Consider the following 18,534-nt stretch of genomic DNA (forward strand, 5'->3'; position numbering starts at 1 on the left):
GGCAGTCTCAAATTCTCGCCGATAAACCTGATAAATATACCTGAAGAGACACTTTTAAGGAAATTTAGAAAATTTTGCTTGGAGAAGGGGGTCGGCTTAAATACCGGTCATTGGCAAATACATGTAATATATTAGGTAGAGAAGGGGGTCGGCTACTATACCGAGTCGGCTTATATTCCAAGATCTACGCTAAGCATTTTTTTTTTATATGTATGTGTGTGTGTTTCAATATATCTACTGCACGCTAATCAAGTCTTTTCCAACATAACTGAGATAGAATCATAAATTCTCTTTTATTTAGAATATAGGCAGATATGTAGGCGTTTTTCTTTCTGTCATGTAACTGTTTCTAGCACTGTACTTTTCCTATTACAGAGGTGTTAGTCTGAGGAAGTAAAAACATGGGTGATGCCTTTTGTTAATGCTTGATGTTTTGAGCCTTTCTTGGGCTATGAGTGATGCCAACTCAAAGAATTTGAATCACCAGTCCCTGTCACATTGTCCTTATCAATGCTTCCTGAAACATCTTACTAGCTTATTCATAATGCAGACATAAATGATTGTTGTCCTGGCACCACTCTTCTGTGATCAGGCTTATAATGGTGGTGATTTTTCTCAGCAAATATAATGGTGGAGTTGGTACTGTATCTAGCTACACAGTCCTTAGTGAATAAGGAGTACAGAACAGGGTTTTCCATACTACGCTGTGGATAGCCAGAGTTGAGGATCAGTGTGGAGGAAGTGTTGCGGTTATGTTTTATGATGTGCTAGTTAGAAAGCCCAGAATGCAAGTGCAAAATGATACATTTTTATGGAATAACCATGTTAAAAGCCAGTCTAGATAGATAGATACTTTATTAATCCCAAGGGGAAAGTTGCATACTCCAGCAGCAGCATACTGATAATAAAAAATATTAAAGAGTGATAAAAATGCAGGTAAAACAGACAATAACTTTGTATAATGTTAACGTTTACCCCCACTGGGTGGAATTGAAGTGTCTCATAGTGTGGGGGAGGAACGATCTCCTCAGTCTATCAGTGGAGCAGGACAGTGAGAGCAGTCTGTTGCTGAAGCACTTTAAGCACTTTGAGCTACTGTTTGCATGAAAATGTGCTATATAAATAAATGTTGTTGTTGTTGTTGCTCCTCTGTCTGGAGATGATACTGTTTAGTGGATGCAGTGGATTCTCCATGATTGACAGGAGCCTGCTCCATGCCTGTCGCTCTACCACGGATGTCAAACTGTCCAGCTCCATGCCTACAATAGAGCCTGCCTTCCTCACCAGTTTGTCAAGGCGTGAGGCGTCCTTCTTTATGCTGTCTCCCCAGCACACCACCACATAGAAGATAAATATAATATATATCATGTTATATAATCTATAAATGTTATAAATTATAATTCAGCTTCACCAAATTTCACACCTCTGTCCTTGCCATGTTTTTTTTTCCAAACACAAATAGCCTTACCAAGATATGCTTATCTCCCCAAGTAAATTTTTTGACATATTTTTTGTGTATATACGCCTCTTCATCTTTTCATTGTATGTGGCTAGATTTCATGTACTCGTAAAGTAGGGATGTGTGTGGCTTGTTGTGTTTTTTTTTATATTTTGTGATGGGCTGCCTCGGCCATTACCCGGACAGGATGCCAGCTGGATGGAAGGATTCCACGGATTCCCGCAGGTTGGAGTTTGGTACAGCCCTTTTGGGTTCCGTGTGGGCCACCAGGGCGAGTTGCAGAGCCCTGAAGTGGACTTCCAGCACACCTGGAAGTGATTCCAGGTAACGCTGATGAGCCACCTGGAGCATTCCCAGGAGCTGAATAAAAGGAGCTGCCTGATTCCATTTGGGAAGCCAGAGTTGGGAGGATGTGGACAAAGCTTGCCGGGAGAGGAGTGGAGGCAGAGAAAAGAGAAGAAAGGAAAAGGACTGTGTTTTGGTCTTGTGGACATTGTGCTCTTGTGGGGAGCAAAGAAAGTGCTTCCCCACCTGTAAATAAAGGTGTGCTGTATGGAGAAACGTGTCAGGTTAGGGTGGCTGCACACGCCACATTGGTCAACAATTTGTACAGTTCATTTCTTAAAATATTTGCCTTGCAGAAATCTATTTTTTTCCATGTTAGTTTAGAACAGAAATGTTTTTTAGCAATATTTTTAAAATTAGAAAGGTGTTTTTCACTAAAGCTTCTTAGGAAAGAAATCATTTCATGTGGCATAATTTTTAACTTTAGCTCTGGATTTTACCCCCATCCACTTTACATTTGTACTATTTAAAAAAAAATATATATATATATATTCTTACTCCATAAAGTGATTTGCAATACAATGGTTAACAGACACTGTATTGTCATGGGAGTAAACGGCAGTAAACACATTTTGGATGTGTGTTTGAAAGTGCTGTGTAATGTGCCAGTCTGCTCACAGCTGCAAGGATGGGTTAATCCTGCCTGTGGCCCTGAAGTGGAAAAGGCTGGTTCACAAAGTGGATGAATAGATAAGAATTCTAATCAGAATTGAGCAAATCTTAAAGTAAATCATTGAATTTGCCATTCTGGTTTAGTAGTTTGATCCATTTAATATCTGGATGTTCATTTATTTTTGTTTTTTGTAAATTATGTTTTACTATGGAATTCTCTGTATTTTGAGAGGTGTATATTTTGAGTTGAAGGCTTTTAGATTCAAAACACTGGTGCTGTGTAAAACAAAGAAGGATGAGCTAGAGTCGAGGCTAACTGTGCGTGAAATTGCAGTAGCAGAAGAAATTGTCCACATTTTGCAGTTGCCTAAAATAGCTTCCTCTCTTCTCAGAGTTAATCTCTGCCAGATTTTTATTTTGCTTGATCATTATAAACTATCCCAAACACTAGCATATGTTCTTAAATTATGTCAGGTAAATAAGTAAAATTAAATTATCAAAGGATACATTATTAAAAAATAGACTGTACAACTTTAATATTTACATAGGCTACCTTTTCATTTTGATTTATAAAATTTAATACTAGAACATTTCTTAATGTAATGCGTTTCTTAGCATAATACAAGTCACTTTGATCATTTAATACTTTTACTTTTGTAGTGTTGATTTGTGTTTAGTAATGTAGTAAAGTAGTGTTCAGTAGAACTGAAATGTTTAGTCCATATTATTGACAATGTTGATTAAAAGAATTTGTCAAATACTTGCATTGTCTTTTTTTTTTTCCACTCCTTTGTTTAGATTTTCAGACAGGTTGCCAACCTTCAGTAAGTTAATGGTTTAACCTGAAGAGAGCAACATAACTAGAAAAAAGTGTTGAAGAAAAACAATAGCTTAAATTAAAAAAATGCAGACAAACTGAGAGAACCCTCTTCTTAAAGAAAAAATGAAGCTATAACATGCAGGGTATACATGCCTGATATAACATTGGCAGTAAAACATGCATGTTTGAGCATCTGAAAAAGAAACTTCCTGGTATGGCAGCTTCTTTTAGCAAATGAGCGAAGACATAGGACGTATTACAGCACTGTTGACACTGTCTGAGCATGTTTTCAATGCTGCAGGACACATTTGCTCAAAGGAAAGAACAGACCTAAAATGTGAATGTGTTCACATAAGGACTTGTCTTAATTTCAGTTTTAAGAAACCCAACAACAATGTTTGAACTAAAGCATATTTACTTGTAGTTCTTGGGTTTGGGGTTTTAAGAGACTTGCATGAGATTTAAAAAACTTACTTGAATCATATTTTATTTTGTTATGTTTGACTTGCACGTTCCTTAGAATTTGTGTTAATACAAAAAAAGATTTTTAGGAGTGAAAGATAATAAAGATGTAAACGTTAAAATGTTTTCAAACTTTTTTTCTCTCATTTTATAGAATACAGTAATGGTAAATGGCTACAAAGCAATGTCAAACATTTTCAGACTCCTGTGATTTCTCATTTTTAATGCGAATTTCACCATGTAGAGACTTCAACTTTTATAGCCATTTACCCATGCTTGCCTATATGTACTGTATGTTGATTACTTGCCTTTGTTCAGTAATGCTGTGCTGTATAAAGCTGTGCCAATTAGGATTTTCAGTACACCCCAAGTACAGTGGATATATTTCACTTGAGTTTAGTAGTTACGCCATTGAGCTCAAAATCTTTAGTTAGTGTCTAATGAATTTAGTTACAATGTTTGAAGGAATTACTTATTACCTTGTAAAATGTAGTTATATAGTTTTTGGAATTCTGTATACTACTTCTGACTGTTTTTTAATGTATATATCTTCTCTTTTTGTATATTTTACAGCTCTATGCGGGGGCTGTTTTAGAAGTATGTGGATGAAAACTGGGAAGGTTCCCTCAAGTCCAAGGTTTGTAATTTTGATGATCTCTAGACCTATCCTGGATAACTTTGCTACTTTCAGTTTATTTGGAATAATAATCAATGACCTAGGCCATGTGGGGGCAAAGTCAGTCCTTGAGGGCCACAGTGGCTACATGTTTTTGTTCCTACCCAGTTGCTTAATTAGAAAACATTCCTTGTCAATAATATAATTTTGTGGCTTGTTAGTACTTTAATTCTGCTATGTCAGGTCATTCTCATATCCTAGGATTTTTTTCCTTTCTAAGAATATGCTTCTAACCTCCTCCTGCTCGTTTAAGGATATCATCCAAATGATTTGAAGTCTAAAACAGATGAGTAATTCTCAGTCCTTCACTTTTCTCTGTTCACTTTCTTTCCAAGTATTTAATTAATCAAGATAGTGCACAATAAATAAACACAGGTGTAAATGGAAACAAGCTAAATGGGAAAAATGCTGGTTTCTTTTGTAGTTTGCATATTATTGCTAATAGGGAGCAATTAAAAACCAAGAACACAGCTGTTTAAGAGTAAAATGAACAAATAAGGGTTCAAAATTGTAATGAGCGATACAACGTAAATGAATCAGAAGTGTTACTTGAGTATTAAGTGCTTCTCATTAAGCAAAAACCTGCAGCCCTCCAGAAACGACTTTGCCCACCCCTGACTTAGGCATTAGTCAGGTTTCCAAACAATACTTTAACATTAAAAATGTTTTAAAGTTTTAAAACTTTTCAGTGATGGAAACATTAAATGTCAGTAATATTTTACAAATGTCTTTAAAACGTTTTTCTCAAATCTGTTCCACGCAATAAACTGTACATTTTGCAAGATCCTATAGTGGCTATGTTTTTAAGAAGAAAAAAAATTTTTTCACATAAATGTGGGGCCATTTGACAGCATTTTCATCATGTACCTATAACAAAGCATAGAGACTGTCCAAATCTTAAGACCTACAACTTTCCATAATGTTCAGTGTCCCTTTGAAAAAAAATGAAATAACATTTCCTCTTGGCATTCATAATAAAACACAAGTAATTTAATTTAGAAATGGGTTAGTGTGTACGTAGCCTAACTAGGTGTTCATAATATTTAAGGGTCTTCAGGTTATTTAGTCTAAACCAGAAAATAAGGCTCCATCATATGCAGTACCAGATTTGCTAACTACGAATGTCACAGTACCAGAATTTTTATATTTAGTACCAATACTATACAATTAATATTTCATAACCAGTAACCACGCACTGCACAATAACTTGACTTGAGCATTCCTAGTTTTCAAACTCTTTCTCTATACGTTTAGCATTCATTTGCTTAGAGGTTGATGCGCTTGCTGCTTCCTGAGCAGCTCTTCTTTTCTTCACCCTAGCGGTCTGCTTCTTCTCTTCTTCGGTCGGCATCTTTTCGCTTTAAAACTGATTAAGTCAGTGTTTGTGTTGCAATTACTTCGTTTTCTTCAATTTTTTCACTTTAGCTGCCTCAAGAATAATTTAAGGTATGAAGAGGTAGAAGTGATGGCAGAGGTGGGAGGGAATGAGAATGGCACCCGTACGCATGCGTCACACGGCCGCACTGCTGCGCACTGCCGAGAGTTGATTCTACAATAAAAAAAATAAATAAAAAATCATCACAGCGAAAGCGGATAGTAGACGTCACATAGTATATGTGTATGGAATTTCAGGTCAATAGGTGAAACGGTTTGCAAGTTACAAGTGATTTAAAATCCTGGACAGACAAACGAACAGCCACGGTAGCATATTATATGTAAAGATACTCTGTACCTATTTGATATCAAGGCAAAAAGCTAAATTCAATGGCTTTTTATTAAAAATACCTTAAATTTTCAGGTGAACAATATTATACCTTTTTATATAATGGAATATAAAACATGTAAATATTACTACCTATAAGAGCTTTAAAATAGTGGTATACCCATCAAGTACTTGCCCAACTGTCATACATATCACAATACAGTGAAGGGCTTAAAATTTTAATGTGTGATACACTTGGGGAAATACCCAACTGTAACAGCATTTGGGGTGTGAATATAATAATTTTGGGGGGGATTTTAGCATAGGATTTACAAAGAATCGAATCAGGTACTCCAAGATGATATATTGCATAGGAACATTCTAAATGTATTCTTTGACATTTTCTCTTCACTATCTGGAAAATACTGCTTAAAACCAAAACTACAAATAAAAATTCAAATACAGTACTACTAAATCTGTACTGTTGAATTGGTGAATTCCAAGGTAATTCAGGATATTTTTATTTAAATAAACTAATTTAAACGTTATTTTTTCCAAAAGTGCGCTTTTAATTTGCTGAGAATCCCTCTGTTAGGTTTGTAATGTTTGCCATTGTAAGATTTATATTTGAAACATTAGCTTGTTAAAAACTTACAGAGGAGCAAAATTAACATTTCAAATTTCACAAACTCCTGATGTTTTAATAGTGCAAATCTGAAATTCATTTTTTACATCTCTCCAAACTTTAAAGTTTACATCAACCCACTTTCTCAGAACTTCTGTATAAATAGCTTGTGCTGTTTTGAAATTGTCTTATATGAGTGACTAGCAGAATACCCGCGCTTCGCAGCGGAGAAGTAGTGTGTTAAAGAAGTTATGAAATTTTAAAAGTAACGTAACATGATTTTTAATGTAATTGTTTTGTCTTTGATATGAGTGTTGTTGTCATATCTCTATATCTATATATATATATATATATATATATATATATATATATATATATATATATATATATATATATATATATATATATATATATATATATATATATACTAGCTACCAAGCAGGAGAAGTAGTGTGTTAAAGAAGTTATGAAAAGAAAAGCAAACATTTTAAAAATAACGTAAGATGATTGTTAATGTAATTGTTTTGTTATTGATATGAGTGTTGTTGTCATATCTATCTATTATATATATATATATATATATATATATATATATATATATATATATATATATATATATATATATATATATATATATATATATATATATATATATAAAATACCTGCGATTGGCAGCGAGAAGTAAAAAGAAAAGGAAACATTTTAATAATAACGTAACATGATTGACAATGTAATTGTTTTGTCATTGTCATGATTGTTGCTGGCATATATATATATATATATATATATATATATATATATATATATATATATATATATATATATATATATATATATATATACTATATATATATATATATATATACACATATACATATATATACACATACTGTATATACACACATACATATACATATATACATATATACACATACTGTATATACAATCTACATATATATATCCATATATATATATATATATAGGTGGGACTTGATTAAAAAATTAATCCAATTAATTAGAGGCTGTGTAAGAATTAATCTTGATTAATCGTATGTAATCGACACGTAAATTTGCCCCAAATCGCAAATGTTTTTTTTTTAATTTAAAAGTGTTTTAGTGGGCGACAGAATCAAATAATAGACATGTACATGAATATTGTAAACTGAAGCTGTTTTAATTTCTGAAAAAAAGCCTTTAAACTGCATTTGAATTCAAAACAGAAACAAAAATATCATCCCTGGTTAAAATTGGGCAGACTTAAAAATAAAGTGGTAGTTTAAGTACTTTAAGTAGATTTTCAGAATAGTATTGTCTTTAAATAATAATAACCAAAATTTCAACATAAAGTGCAGTTTTTCTTCTTAAAAAAATAAGTCAGAAACATAAAAGGTAATTTGACCAACTTAATCTTTAAACTCTGAGTAACCTTAGCCAAAATTATTTTGTACATTAGGCTAAAACAGTGTGATCATTGAACATTTTGTAATTAGATGTAATCAGAATTACTAACGGTCACGGAAGTCCAATGATCCCCAGTAAGAGCCACAAAGTCCGCTTTCTGTAATGCATCTAATTTTGCTTGCTTTTCAGTGTGCACAAAACCATGCTTTTATCAAGGCTTCGCTCGAAGTCGAAATGATCAGTCGTAGAACGCGCTTTATTCCGACTCTAACATTTTTGTAGCTGTGATGTGTGCATCAGTGTAATGGATGTACCAGGAAATCATGCATTGACAAAAGTTCCCGCTTGCTTGGAATTGAAAGTGTGATTAAATGCATTATTTTTAACGCGTTATGGAGTACATGCATCGAAGCTTCTCAGCTGTGCTTGTGCTAATAAAGGGAAACATTTTAAAAATAACGTAACATGATTCTGCGTTAACCGAATATTTTTTCATACGTCCCAAACCAAGGAGATGCTAAGGTAAAATGAATCGGTAGCGTACGTACATACTCAGTGCATCCCTCTCGAATCGAACCTCGAATGTCGGCATTAGAGGCTTAAGACTCTACAATTAGCCACAGCGTGTGGCTTGTCTATGCTAGAGTATGTATTGTAGATCGGGGTATATATATACATTTATATATATATATATATACCCGCGTATCGCAGTGGAGAAGTAGAAGTTATGAAAAGGGAACATTTTAAAAATAACGTAACATGATTGTCAATATACAGTAATTGTTTTGTGAGTGTTATTGAATGTTGCTGTCATCAAGGATTTGATTATCATTATTTGTTTCAATCAGGGTCATATTTGTACGATGTGTTGTGTTCAAGTTACATTCCGTGTTTGTCAATCGTTGTAAAGATAAGAGGTTTCATTCATCGATTAGTTTCTTACTGCATCAATAAACAGCTCGTCTTCCTCTTTATCTGAGATGTGACAAACTGCATGCACGTTTTTTTTTACACTGTCTTCCTTTAGCGTGACATTCACTTTTTCCACCGTGTGCTTTGTTTCCGCAGTAGCTGCACTTATGAATATGATTCTATGTATCAGACGCTTCATATTTTTTTGCTGCCTTCTCAATTGTGTAATTCGGTTTTTGTTCAGCACTCTTTGGAACTGTTGCTTTTGTCTGTGCACTGCGTCAGTTCACGTGAGCCGCTTGGTGTTCTTGCATCGAAGGTTCCCAGCTGTGCTGGTGCCATCTCGTGTAATGTCAGCTAAGACCCGGCACTTAAAACTTTCTCTCGCAGTTTCAATGAGTTTGTGCCAAACACCACCCTGACCATCTCATCTTCCTCTGCATAAGCACAGTCCTTCACACGTGAATATTTACCGGCAGTGTTTGTATTGGATTGCCGCTGATGGACGGCCTTATATGGGCAGGCACTAAATTACAAGCGCTAGTGGCAGCCTGTCTATGAACTTAATTTAATATAAACTTACGGTTCACGCCGTGCTTTGTTTCCGCAGTAGCTGTACTTATGAATATGCTTGTATGCATCATTTGCTTCATAATGTTTTTCTGCCTTCTCAATTGTGAAATGGCGTTTTGTGCTCATCGCTGCAAACAGTTCTTCCTTGTTCTCTACGTACTTACGTAGGAGGCGTGATGATGTCACACGAAACTCCGCCCCCCACGGCCATCTCTAACTCAACTCCATTACATTATATGTAGAAAAATAGGTTCCAGTTATGACCCTTACGCATAGAATTTCGAAATGAAACCTGCCCAACTTTTGTAAGTAAGCTGTAAGGAATAAGCCTGCCAAATTTCAGCCTTCTACCTACACGGGAAGTTGGAGAATTAGTGATGAGTGAGTGAGTGAGTGAGTGAGGGCTTTGCCTTTTATTAGTATAGATCAGACTTTGTTATTCGTTAGCCTGTTTGCAAATCCACAATTAAAAAATAAACTGAGCTGACGTTACCTTTTAGTCAGGTAATCTTGCCACTGAAATTTAGTCATTGGACCAGGATTATAGATTTTTGCACAAGTAATTTTTGAGATTCATATTATATTTAAACATACTTTGCGTAGAATTCACACTAAAATGTGGTGTACGAACAAAAGTGGAAATGTGCATACGCACAAAAAAAACTTCAGATGCACAAAACCGTGCATAAGCTTCCATGCACTTCAGCTTCATAAGTCCCCGTCAGTGTGAAAAGTAATGCACATGCAAACGCCTGCCTCCCCATCCTGACTCCTCCCAGAATTATGACTCCCTTTTGAATATGCAAATCAATATAACTAGCCCATTACGTTCAGTGTTGTGAAAAGACAATGGCAAAAGCATGGGGGAAGAAAAACAAAACTTCAGCAACAAAAAACATACTATTTGTTGGCTTAAGCAGTGTTATAAGCAAAAGAAGGTAAGTGATGGAGTGATATAGCATGGCGGAGAAACTCGAAAGTTCAGGTTCACAAAGTCGCACAGTGCCTAAAATAAAGAAGTAGTCAAAGTCGAGGTGAAAATTGTAGCCCATCATCAGAGTGTCATACAGAAGCATATTAGGGCACAGAGAAAAGAAAATTTGGGACACAGTGAAGAAAAAAGAGAAATGTAGACTTTAATCTTGAAATTTCCACTTTAATTTCATAGTATTGTTTTGTCATTAAAGTAGAACATCATAAACTTTATCTTAAAATCGATGCTTCATTTACTAGAGTTTCTCAAATCCCATTGCAACTAAAGTAGCATGTGTTTCTCGACCCAGTCATTAATCATCATTATGTGCTTCTTAAATGGGCCTTCTCGTTCATAGACAGGAGAGCGCAGGCACTGATCTCTACACAGAATACATTACATTCATTATATTACATCTTACTATTCAGAGAGCAGTATACTTGATATCATTTTCATGATGAAATGCATTAAAGCATGTATTAAACGTGAGGGGGCACGGTGGCACAGCGGTAGCAATGAGCTGGTGCCCTGTCCTATTCCTGCCTCTTATCCGTAATTCTTTTTTTTTTTAATATAAATAAAGGTTTGCAAATTTTTTTTTTTTTTTTTGCTTCTAAAGGGGAATCCCAAGGTCTTAGTTAATAAACAAGTCACACATATCTTGCCATCTCTTACCAATTAGCAACATGTAAATGTTTATACCATATGTTTATGATACAGAAATCACTTTTCACTGAGAACAGGCCTTGGGCAGTTGTCATGTTGGATGGTACTTTGATACTGTGAATGAAATGGTAAAATTAGTATGTTCATGAAGTAACACAAAATATTTAAAAAATTAACATTTAGTGTAAAATTATAAAATTAAGCAAAAATGTAACTTTTGTTTTCATGTATGTTTTACAGCTTTTGTCAAGAGCGACAAGCCTAAAATGTTCAAGGGCCTTCAGATTAAGGTATTGTATCATCCATGGTTTAAAGTTACTTATATTTACTTTTCAGATGCATTGTTGCTTTAGTGATAGAAAGTGCCAAAATTCGACATACATTGTGATGAGATACTGATTTCCTAGTTGTGTGAAACAAAGTTGCACACTAAAATATTAAACAATTAATGTTGAGTTATGTTTAGTTTTCTTAGTGACTGCCTAGGGGCACCAGTATAACCCACTCAGAAGTAGTTCAGTTCCTCCGTCCCCATTGCCTTTAAAGCATTTCACTGAGTTCAGCAAATATTACTTCCCCATTGCCTTTAATGCATTTCACTGAGTTCAGCAAATATCACAAACATTTCTGTAATTTTGCCAAACTTGGCAGCAAAGCAAACTCTGAAATGTTCACTCATCACTAATTATAATATTGAGATCATCTCAGCCATACCCCAGCCTCCATTATGCTCCATGTCTAGTAAGCCTAACCCAGCACTCATTGGGAGCCAGGCAAGAACAACTGCTGGATGGGATTTCAAATCATTTCTTAAAAAAAAAAAGCTCCATAATGTGACAAATGTGTAGCTTTGATTTGTACCAATTTTAGGTCAAGTTTGAAAGATGTTTAGTATGTAATATACTGTTAAAATAGTTATGTAGTAAATTCCCCACACTTTTTTTTTGAAGTTATGTTCATGGGCAGTATACAAAGAGGTGGCTACAGGAAGTCAAGCCCTTAGCCTCTGGTTGGTCCAAGTGTCCTTTTTCCCCAGTTAAAATCCATGCCTCTTTTGCTTTGTCAGAAACGAGGGAGGTGGGGGGAAGCAATAATCGGCAGCATGAATTGTTAAACCTAGGTACACTTACTATCCTATATGGAAATAAATTTGTGATAATTCTCGCTGTTGATTCTATAAAAGATTTTTTTTTTTTTTTTGGCTATAGCTTTAAAATCTGTCCACAAGCTGCATGCATTCATTGTGCTTATAAAGAGAATTTTTATAATATGCTCCTTACAGTTATCAGCCACTCCTCATTTTCAAAACGTAGTAAGAGATTTATAAAATAACTGATTATGTTAACACATGACATTTATCATCTCTAGCACACTGCAGCCAAGCAAGGAATCCTAAAACTTCAGGTGACTGTGAGCACATCTCTGTGTTTGCTTGTGTGTCTACTTGCTCTTAGATGAATTAAGAGGGACAGATTTTTTTTTTTTTTTTAAATCTGTGAGCTCAGGTGGCTCATGTCAGCTGACAAGTGTAGCTGCTTCATTCTGCATACATCTGCCCAAAGAATAGTGCCCAAGCAATGCTAGGTATGTTCAGTGGGTTGGATGCTAATTGAGCGTTTCCAACACTGTTTCTCAGTTACTTAAGATCTTTGCCGCACTGTGTATCTCAACAGCAAACTTCTAGTCCATAGTCAGAGATCTATTTTGCTGACAGTGAGAATGGTGCTGTGATCTTCTTATTCTGCTGTTAAAGATATACTATTAATAAAGAGAGTCATTTCAGTCTATCAAAACATGATTCTAAAAGATTTGCTATAGAACACAAGCTGACAACACCTAGAAAGCAAAATGATTTTTTTTTTTTTTTCGTTACTGAGAGATCTTAATACACAAATTCAGGGTTCTGATTTCTTGTATCTGAATAATATTTTTCTATACCTTGCTGAAATTTATAATTCACAAAAAAAAATATATGATACCAGATGTTCAATTCTGATGGCTCCCTATATTTTTGACCTAAAATAGACACTTCAGAGAGAGGGAAAAATCTTTGATTTGATGTGCTATAATGTGAACTCCTGCTGTTAAGGACTTTTTGTTATTTCATGTTATTAGATATGATTTCTTTTATTTGCTCTTTCATCTTGTTAACATTTTGTATTACTAAGAAAATATATGCACAAAAGAGCAAGTGTAGTGTTCTTTCTGATAAAAGTTAAGTAATTGGCATTCATTGACAATTTTTTTGCTGTTTTTTGAATCTTACAACTCCCCTGAGGTTACATCCAGGTGTCTTATGAAAACGCAAATTAAAGTGAGAACTATTTAATATCTAGGATTAAAATGTGACCTATATCTTGCTCCTCTTTAGTGCCACTCCTACCAAAACATCTGTGCAGATCACTGAATATATCTGTTCAACTAGATTAATAAATGAATTAATTGCTTGTGCCTGCATTCTTTAAAAAAATGCTGCATTGTTAATACAATTACAAGTTTGCTATAATGCATAAAAATGTCAGATTGTTGCATCACATGTGTTAACTGTACCTTCTTTTACAATACATAGCTGTGTAGCTTATTGAGGCAGCTTGACTTTTTTCTTTTTTTTTTTTTTTTTTTTTTTCTTTCTTTCCAAACATTCTGAAAATATATTTTAATTTCTGTAAATATATATCTACTGTAAAATAAGTGTATTTCCAGGAGTGCATCAAATAAAACATAATTTTGATTTTACTATGAGACATTAAAAGTAAATACTATGTGTTGTTTTTTTTTAGTATGTGCGTGGCTCTGATCCTGTGCTAAAGCTGCTGGACGATAACGGGAACATCTCTGAAGAACTGAGTATCCTCAAGTGGAACACTGATAGCGTTGAAGAATTCCTCAGTGAAAAGCTGGAAAGGCTTTAATTTATGCGATTTTCATACATTAATAGATAAAATAGTATTTTTGTCTATATAGCAGTAAAATGTCTAGATCCCATATCATATGAAACTGCTGTGTATTTTTGTTTAGAGTACCATTTTACATTTCAGGGTTTTTAAATGCCTCAAAAGATAATGCTACATTTAAATGTATCAAACTACTACATCAAGATAAACATAATCACTATAAGGAAACAAATTTAATCAATGTGACCTTGAGTGAGTTTAAAAAAAAAAAAAAAAAATCCTGTAAATTTTCTGAAGCAATGATTGTTTGGTTTGCTACTCCATTTATGCAAAAAGTCAAATTAATGAATGTTTACCTATCAATGCCATTTTTAATATATGTTTAAAGGTGAAAGACATTTCATACAAGTACCAAATACTCCTAAGCCATTTTCTTTGAGGAAAAGGGTTACTGAATTTTCATACCTACATATATATAATACATTTTCTTGTGAGTAACTTTGAGTATCATATTACAAGTGAGTTGAAAGAGTAGAAGTGTATCTCTGCCTTCTCAGGGTATCTGGCAGGTGTACGTTTGTGAAGGATACACAGTAAACCTTTCTTAAAGGAATGTGTAGCCTGATGTCTTTTTACTGCTGCCAGGTGCCACTGATGCAGATCAAGAGTTTAAATAAAATGTATTTTTTGTTTTCATCTTGGACTGTTCATTTTAGATGTGTGTCATTTTGATGAAAATAATATATAAAACTTCTGAGGGTTTACTGCATCCAAGAAGCAAATGTTGCCTTCTGTAAAATACTGGATTCCATTTTAAGTTGCATATTCAAACAGTTTTCTAAAATATCGTAGAATCAGCTTCAAACCCTAAATGATTTACAATGCATTTTACCCATTATGACAAATACCATACTGAAAGAGTGTGTTAGACATTCTTGGTTATCCAACTGTGCCTGTTTAGCTGGGAAACACAGCACTGAATATTCTTGCTAATATAAAAATCTGGCCACTTACCAAGCTCAGATTAGAGTAAGTTGTACATCATAAAGTAGCCTGTGGTATTGCTGCAGCTGATGTCCAGTATTTATATTTTTATTTTTGGAATAGAAAGACTGACTGATGTTTTTTTAAGGATGGGGCAGTTTGCTTGGACATGTTGGCATGAGCACTAGCATGGAATGTCCAGTTGAGTTCTGAAAAATCCTAGTGCCAGTTGCAATATAAGTTTTATTTTTTCTGCTTATATCAAATAGGAAAGACAATACACAGTTGCAGGAGTGCAACTATTAGTCATCTGCCACTTTTAAAGATTCATTATTCACAGATTTGTTATAATGAACAAAGTAATCCTGCACCTTGGAAAGCAGTATTCATGTAAGTATAACAACATAATCAAAAACTGATAATTCAGTTCTTTTTCTGTGGTATACTTTAATATATGCTGGTTAGAGTTCATATTCTGTGAAGCTATTTAACATGATTACACCCTGCTTATAGCCAGGACAGCAATTGCTAGGAGCATTTCTTTAAATTACAAAAAGTAATAAAGGCAGAGGAATGATTCAAAATAATTGGCTTATAAAAATTAACAGGCTATCATAAATTGCACCCAAGCAATCCTCCACTATAGTGAATATCTTAAGATCGTGTGCAGAGTTGCATGACAAAGTTGACAGTGCAATTGATGTGTGGGTGTACATATTTTTGAAAATATGTAAGCCTCCTAAGAGTAGCACTTTAACATTAGTTTTATTTTGCTTGTATCGCAAACAAAAGAAAAAAAAATCTATTCTAAAAATGCCAGCTGCCATGCAGAGTGCACTGAAGTTGTCATCTCAAAATGTCTTGCACATTCATTGTAGGAGACTGGTCCATCCACAAGGCTGCCCAGGAAAGTAAGCTGACATCTTTTACATATTAAGTGATGTCGACTATGCCTGCTTGTGCACTAAACAGGCCTAGTTCAAAATGCTGTATGATTGGTGACGGGATCTCCTGGAAGTTCATGGTCAGACTGCCACCAGCTAGCATTTAGAAGGCTCCAACTGTCAAAAGTAAAGGAAGACGATTTGCAAATGTTGTGGTCCTTATTCTCGAGAGAAGCAGAGCTAAAAATTATCTAACATGGGTTTATGGTAGTCCAGGTTTTTTAAACTTTATACTGCATTTTACAGAGGGAGTCTGTAGTGATGAGCACATCTTCATGGATTTTCCATCTCTGAAAATGTTTAGCAGTTGGGCAGGTGTATCGACCAGTGATCCACACGGAGTGCCACATATCTACAGGCAGTAAACCGTTTTGATGTGGGTGGTGTATCAGTTTGCAAGATCCCCTGCTCTTCTCTTCATTTTTCTTTCTCCTGTCTGTGTAGCCAGCATATGTGACATGTCAGATTGACTACCCAGTCTTCAGCAAAGTGAAATTAACAGTAAACAAAAGGAGCACCACGCTAAAATTTGGAGGTCACTGTGGCTACAGGTTTTCATTCCAGCCAGTTTCCTAATTAGTACTCGGCCCTTGCTGATAATGAAACTTGGTATTTAACCATATGCCTTATTAGTGCATTAATTCATCAAATATTAATTTTACTTAACATTGTACATCAAAGGTTCTCAATTATAGTCTTGGAGATCTGCAGTGGCTACAGGTTTTCACTTCAACCAGTTTCTTAATTAGAACCCATTTATTTACTCCTAAAGCAATATATGTTATCTTGCCAGTTAGAATTCAGAACCCTCAATTACCTATTTTAGTTTTTAGCTGCTGCATTTAAGTTTTAATTGTTGCCTGTTTTCTTAACCAGACATTAGTTAATAATGAAATGCAGGCAAGTCAGGGTTGGGGGTAGTGGGTGCAGGTTTTTATTCCAACCCAGTTGCTTAAGTAGAAACTAATCCTTGCCAATCTCAAACCTTGTTTAACTTTATGGCTTCTTAGTTTGAAATGTTAGATTCTTATATCTTAGATTTTTTTTTCTTTTCCAAGGATATCACCCAAATGATTTGAAACCTAAAACAGATCATTTTCAGTCTGTCATGCTCTTCCTACGCGTTCTATTAAACCAAATAGTGCACAATGAACCCACACTGGTGTAAATGGAAACAAGTTGTATGGCGAACTTCTGGCACCTTTGTCATTTGCATCTTAATACTAATAAGGAGCCATTAATAGTGAACGCAGACAATTAAAGACTGAAATAAGCCATTAAGGGTGGGAACCTTAACAAGAGAGACCACTAAATTGAAGCATGAAAATGTCACTTAATTGATAAGTGCTTCATCAACTATAATTGATTTCTCATTAAGAAAGTGGGTTGGAACAAAAACCAGTAGCCACTACAGCTCTCCAGGACCAAACATTGCCTTCCCTTGACATAACCAGCAGCTGACCAGCCCAGCATGTTGACCCTCCTCAGGATAAGCAGGGTGAAAGTGAAGGGGAGTGATATAACATGGAAGAAGGTTTGCATATCCGCGCATTGCCACACTCGCCACATGACAAAACAGCATGTGATACCCGTTGACAACGCCCCAGGCAGACACGTGGTCCAATCCCACCCTCCTTTGTGCTTCCGTATAAACCTGTGCATATACACCGTGAAACATGTCTGTTAAAGTTTAGAAATAAATGAGAGAGGAATCGAAAGGACTATTATGTTTAAATCCATTCTGGTCCATAAAACACATGGATAATGTTCTCAGAGAAGGAAACTCTACAGTGCAACTAAGATTTCTCTTTGATGAATAAAAGCTCTAACAAGCTAAATAGTTAAATACCAAGTTTCATTATCAGAAAGGACTGTCTTCTAATTAGGAAACTAGTTGGAAGGAACACCTGCAGCCTCTGTTGCCCTCCAGGACCATGATTGAGGACCTCTGTTCTCGATTATCTTGGTCAACGTACAAAACAGATATGGTTAATATTCCATTGCACACCTGCAGCTGAAGTTCTTGTTTGTTTTAAAAGTAATTTCAGTTGAGTATCTCAATAGTTTCTACCTACCTATGGCCTGGTATAATTTAACTAAAATGAAATTCTTTAAAGCTAATATGAATTTAACAGTAAATTGTGAATAAATATAAATATAAAACACAAAATTATAATCGTATATTAACATGTCCATTATGTACACTTCCCAAGCAGACGGACTGAACAGTTTTGAGGCAAAATTATGTGCTACTTGTATGGCAACCGTGCCAAGTATTTGGGGCTGGACTAAGCACGGATTCAGCTGAACTCCATTTAGGTTTTGCACTTTTTCCATTGGAATTGAGTTCAGACAGTTTGGTACTTTCTTGTCCATTACTTAATACAGAATAACTCGGGAGTTTTGTAGCAATTGACCCTCAGTGTTTTATCAGTTATTTACCTGAGAAAGTCTTTATTTTGCTAGAGGTGCATTAGAAGTGTCCT

General features: G+C 34.9%; 1 protein-coding gene across 1 annotated transcript in view; it reads left to right on the top strand.

Annotated features, from left to right (window-relative positions):
• Nucleotides 1-14,816, top strand: part of selenof (selenoprotein F) — a 38,903-nt gene extending 24,087 nt beyond the window's left edge. The window contains exons 3-5 of the mRNA XM_039735200.1: nt 4,272-4,335; nt 11,467-11,516; nt 14,007-14,816. Of these exons, the coding sequence (XP_039591134.1) occupies nt 4,272-4,335; nt 11,467-11,516; nt 14,007-14,138 (246 nt within the window). The 3' untranslated portion in view covers nt 14,139-14,816. The remainder of the gene's footprint in view (nt 1-4,271; nt 4,336-11,466; nt 11,517-14,006) is intronic.
• Nucleotides 14,817-18,534: the final 3,718 nt, after the last annotated feature.

This window comes from Polypterus senegalus, chromosome 14 (genome assembly GCF_016835505.1).
Source record: "Polypterus senegalus isolate Bchr_013 chromosome 14, ASM1683550v1, whole genome shotgun sequence".
Classification (NCBI taxonomy): domain Eukaryota; kingdom Metazoa; phylum Chordata; class Cladistia; order Polypteriformes; family Polypteridae; genus Polypterus; species Polypterus senegalus.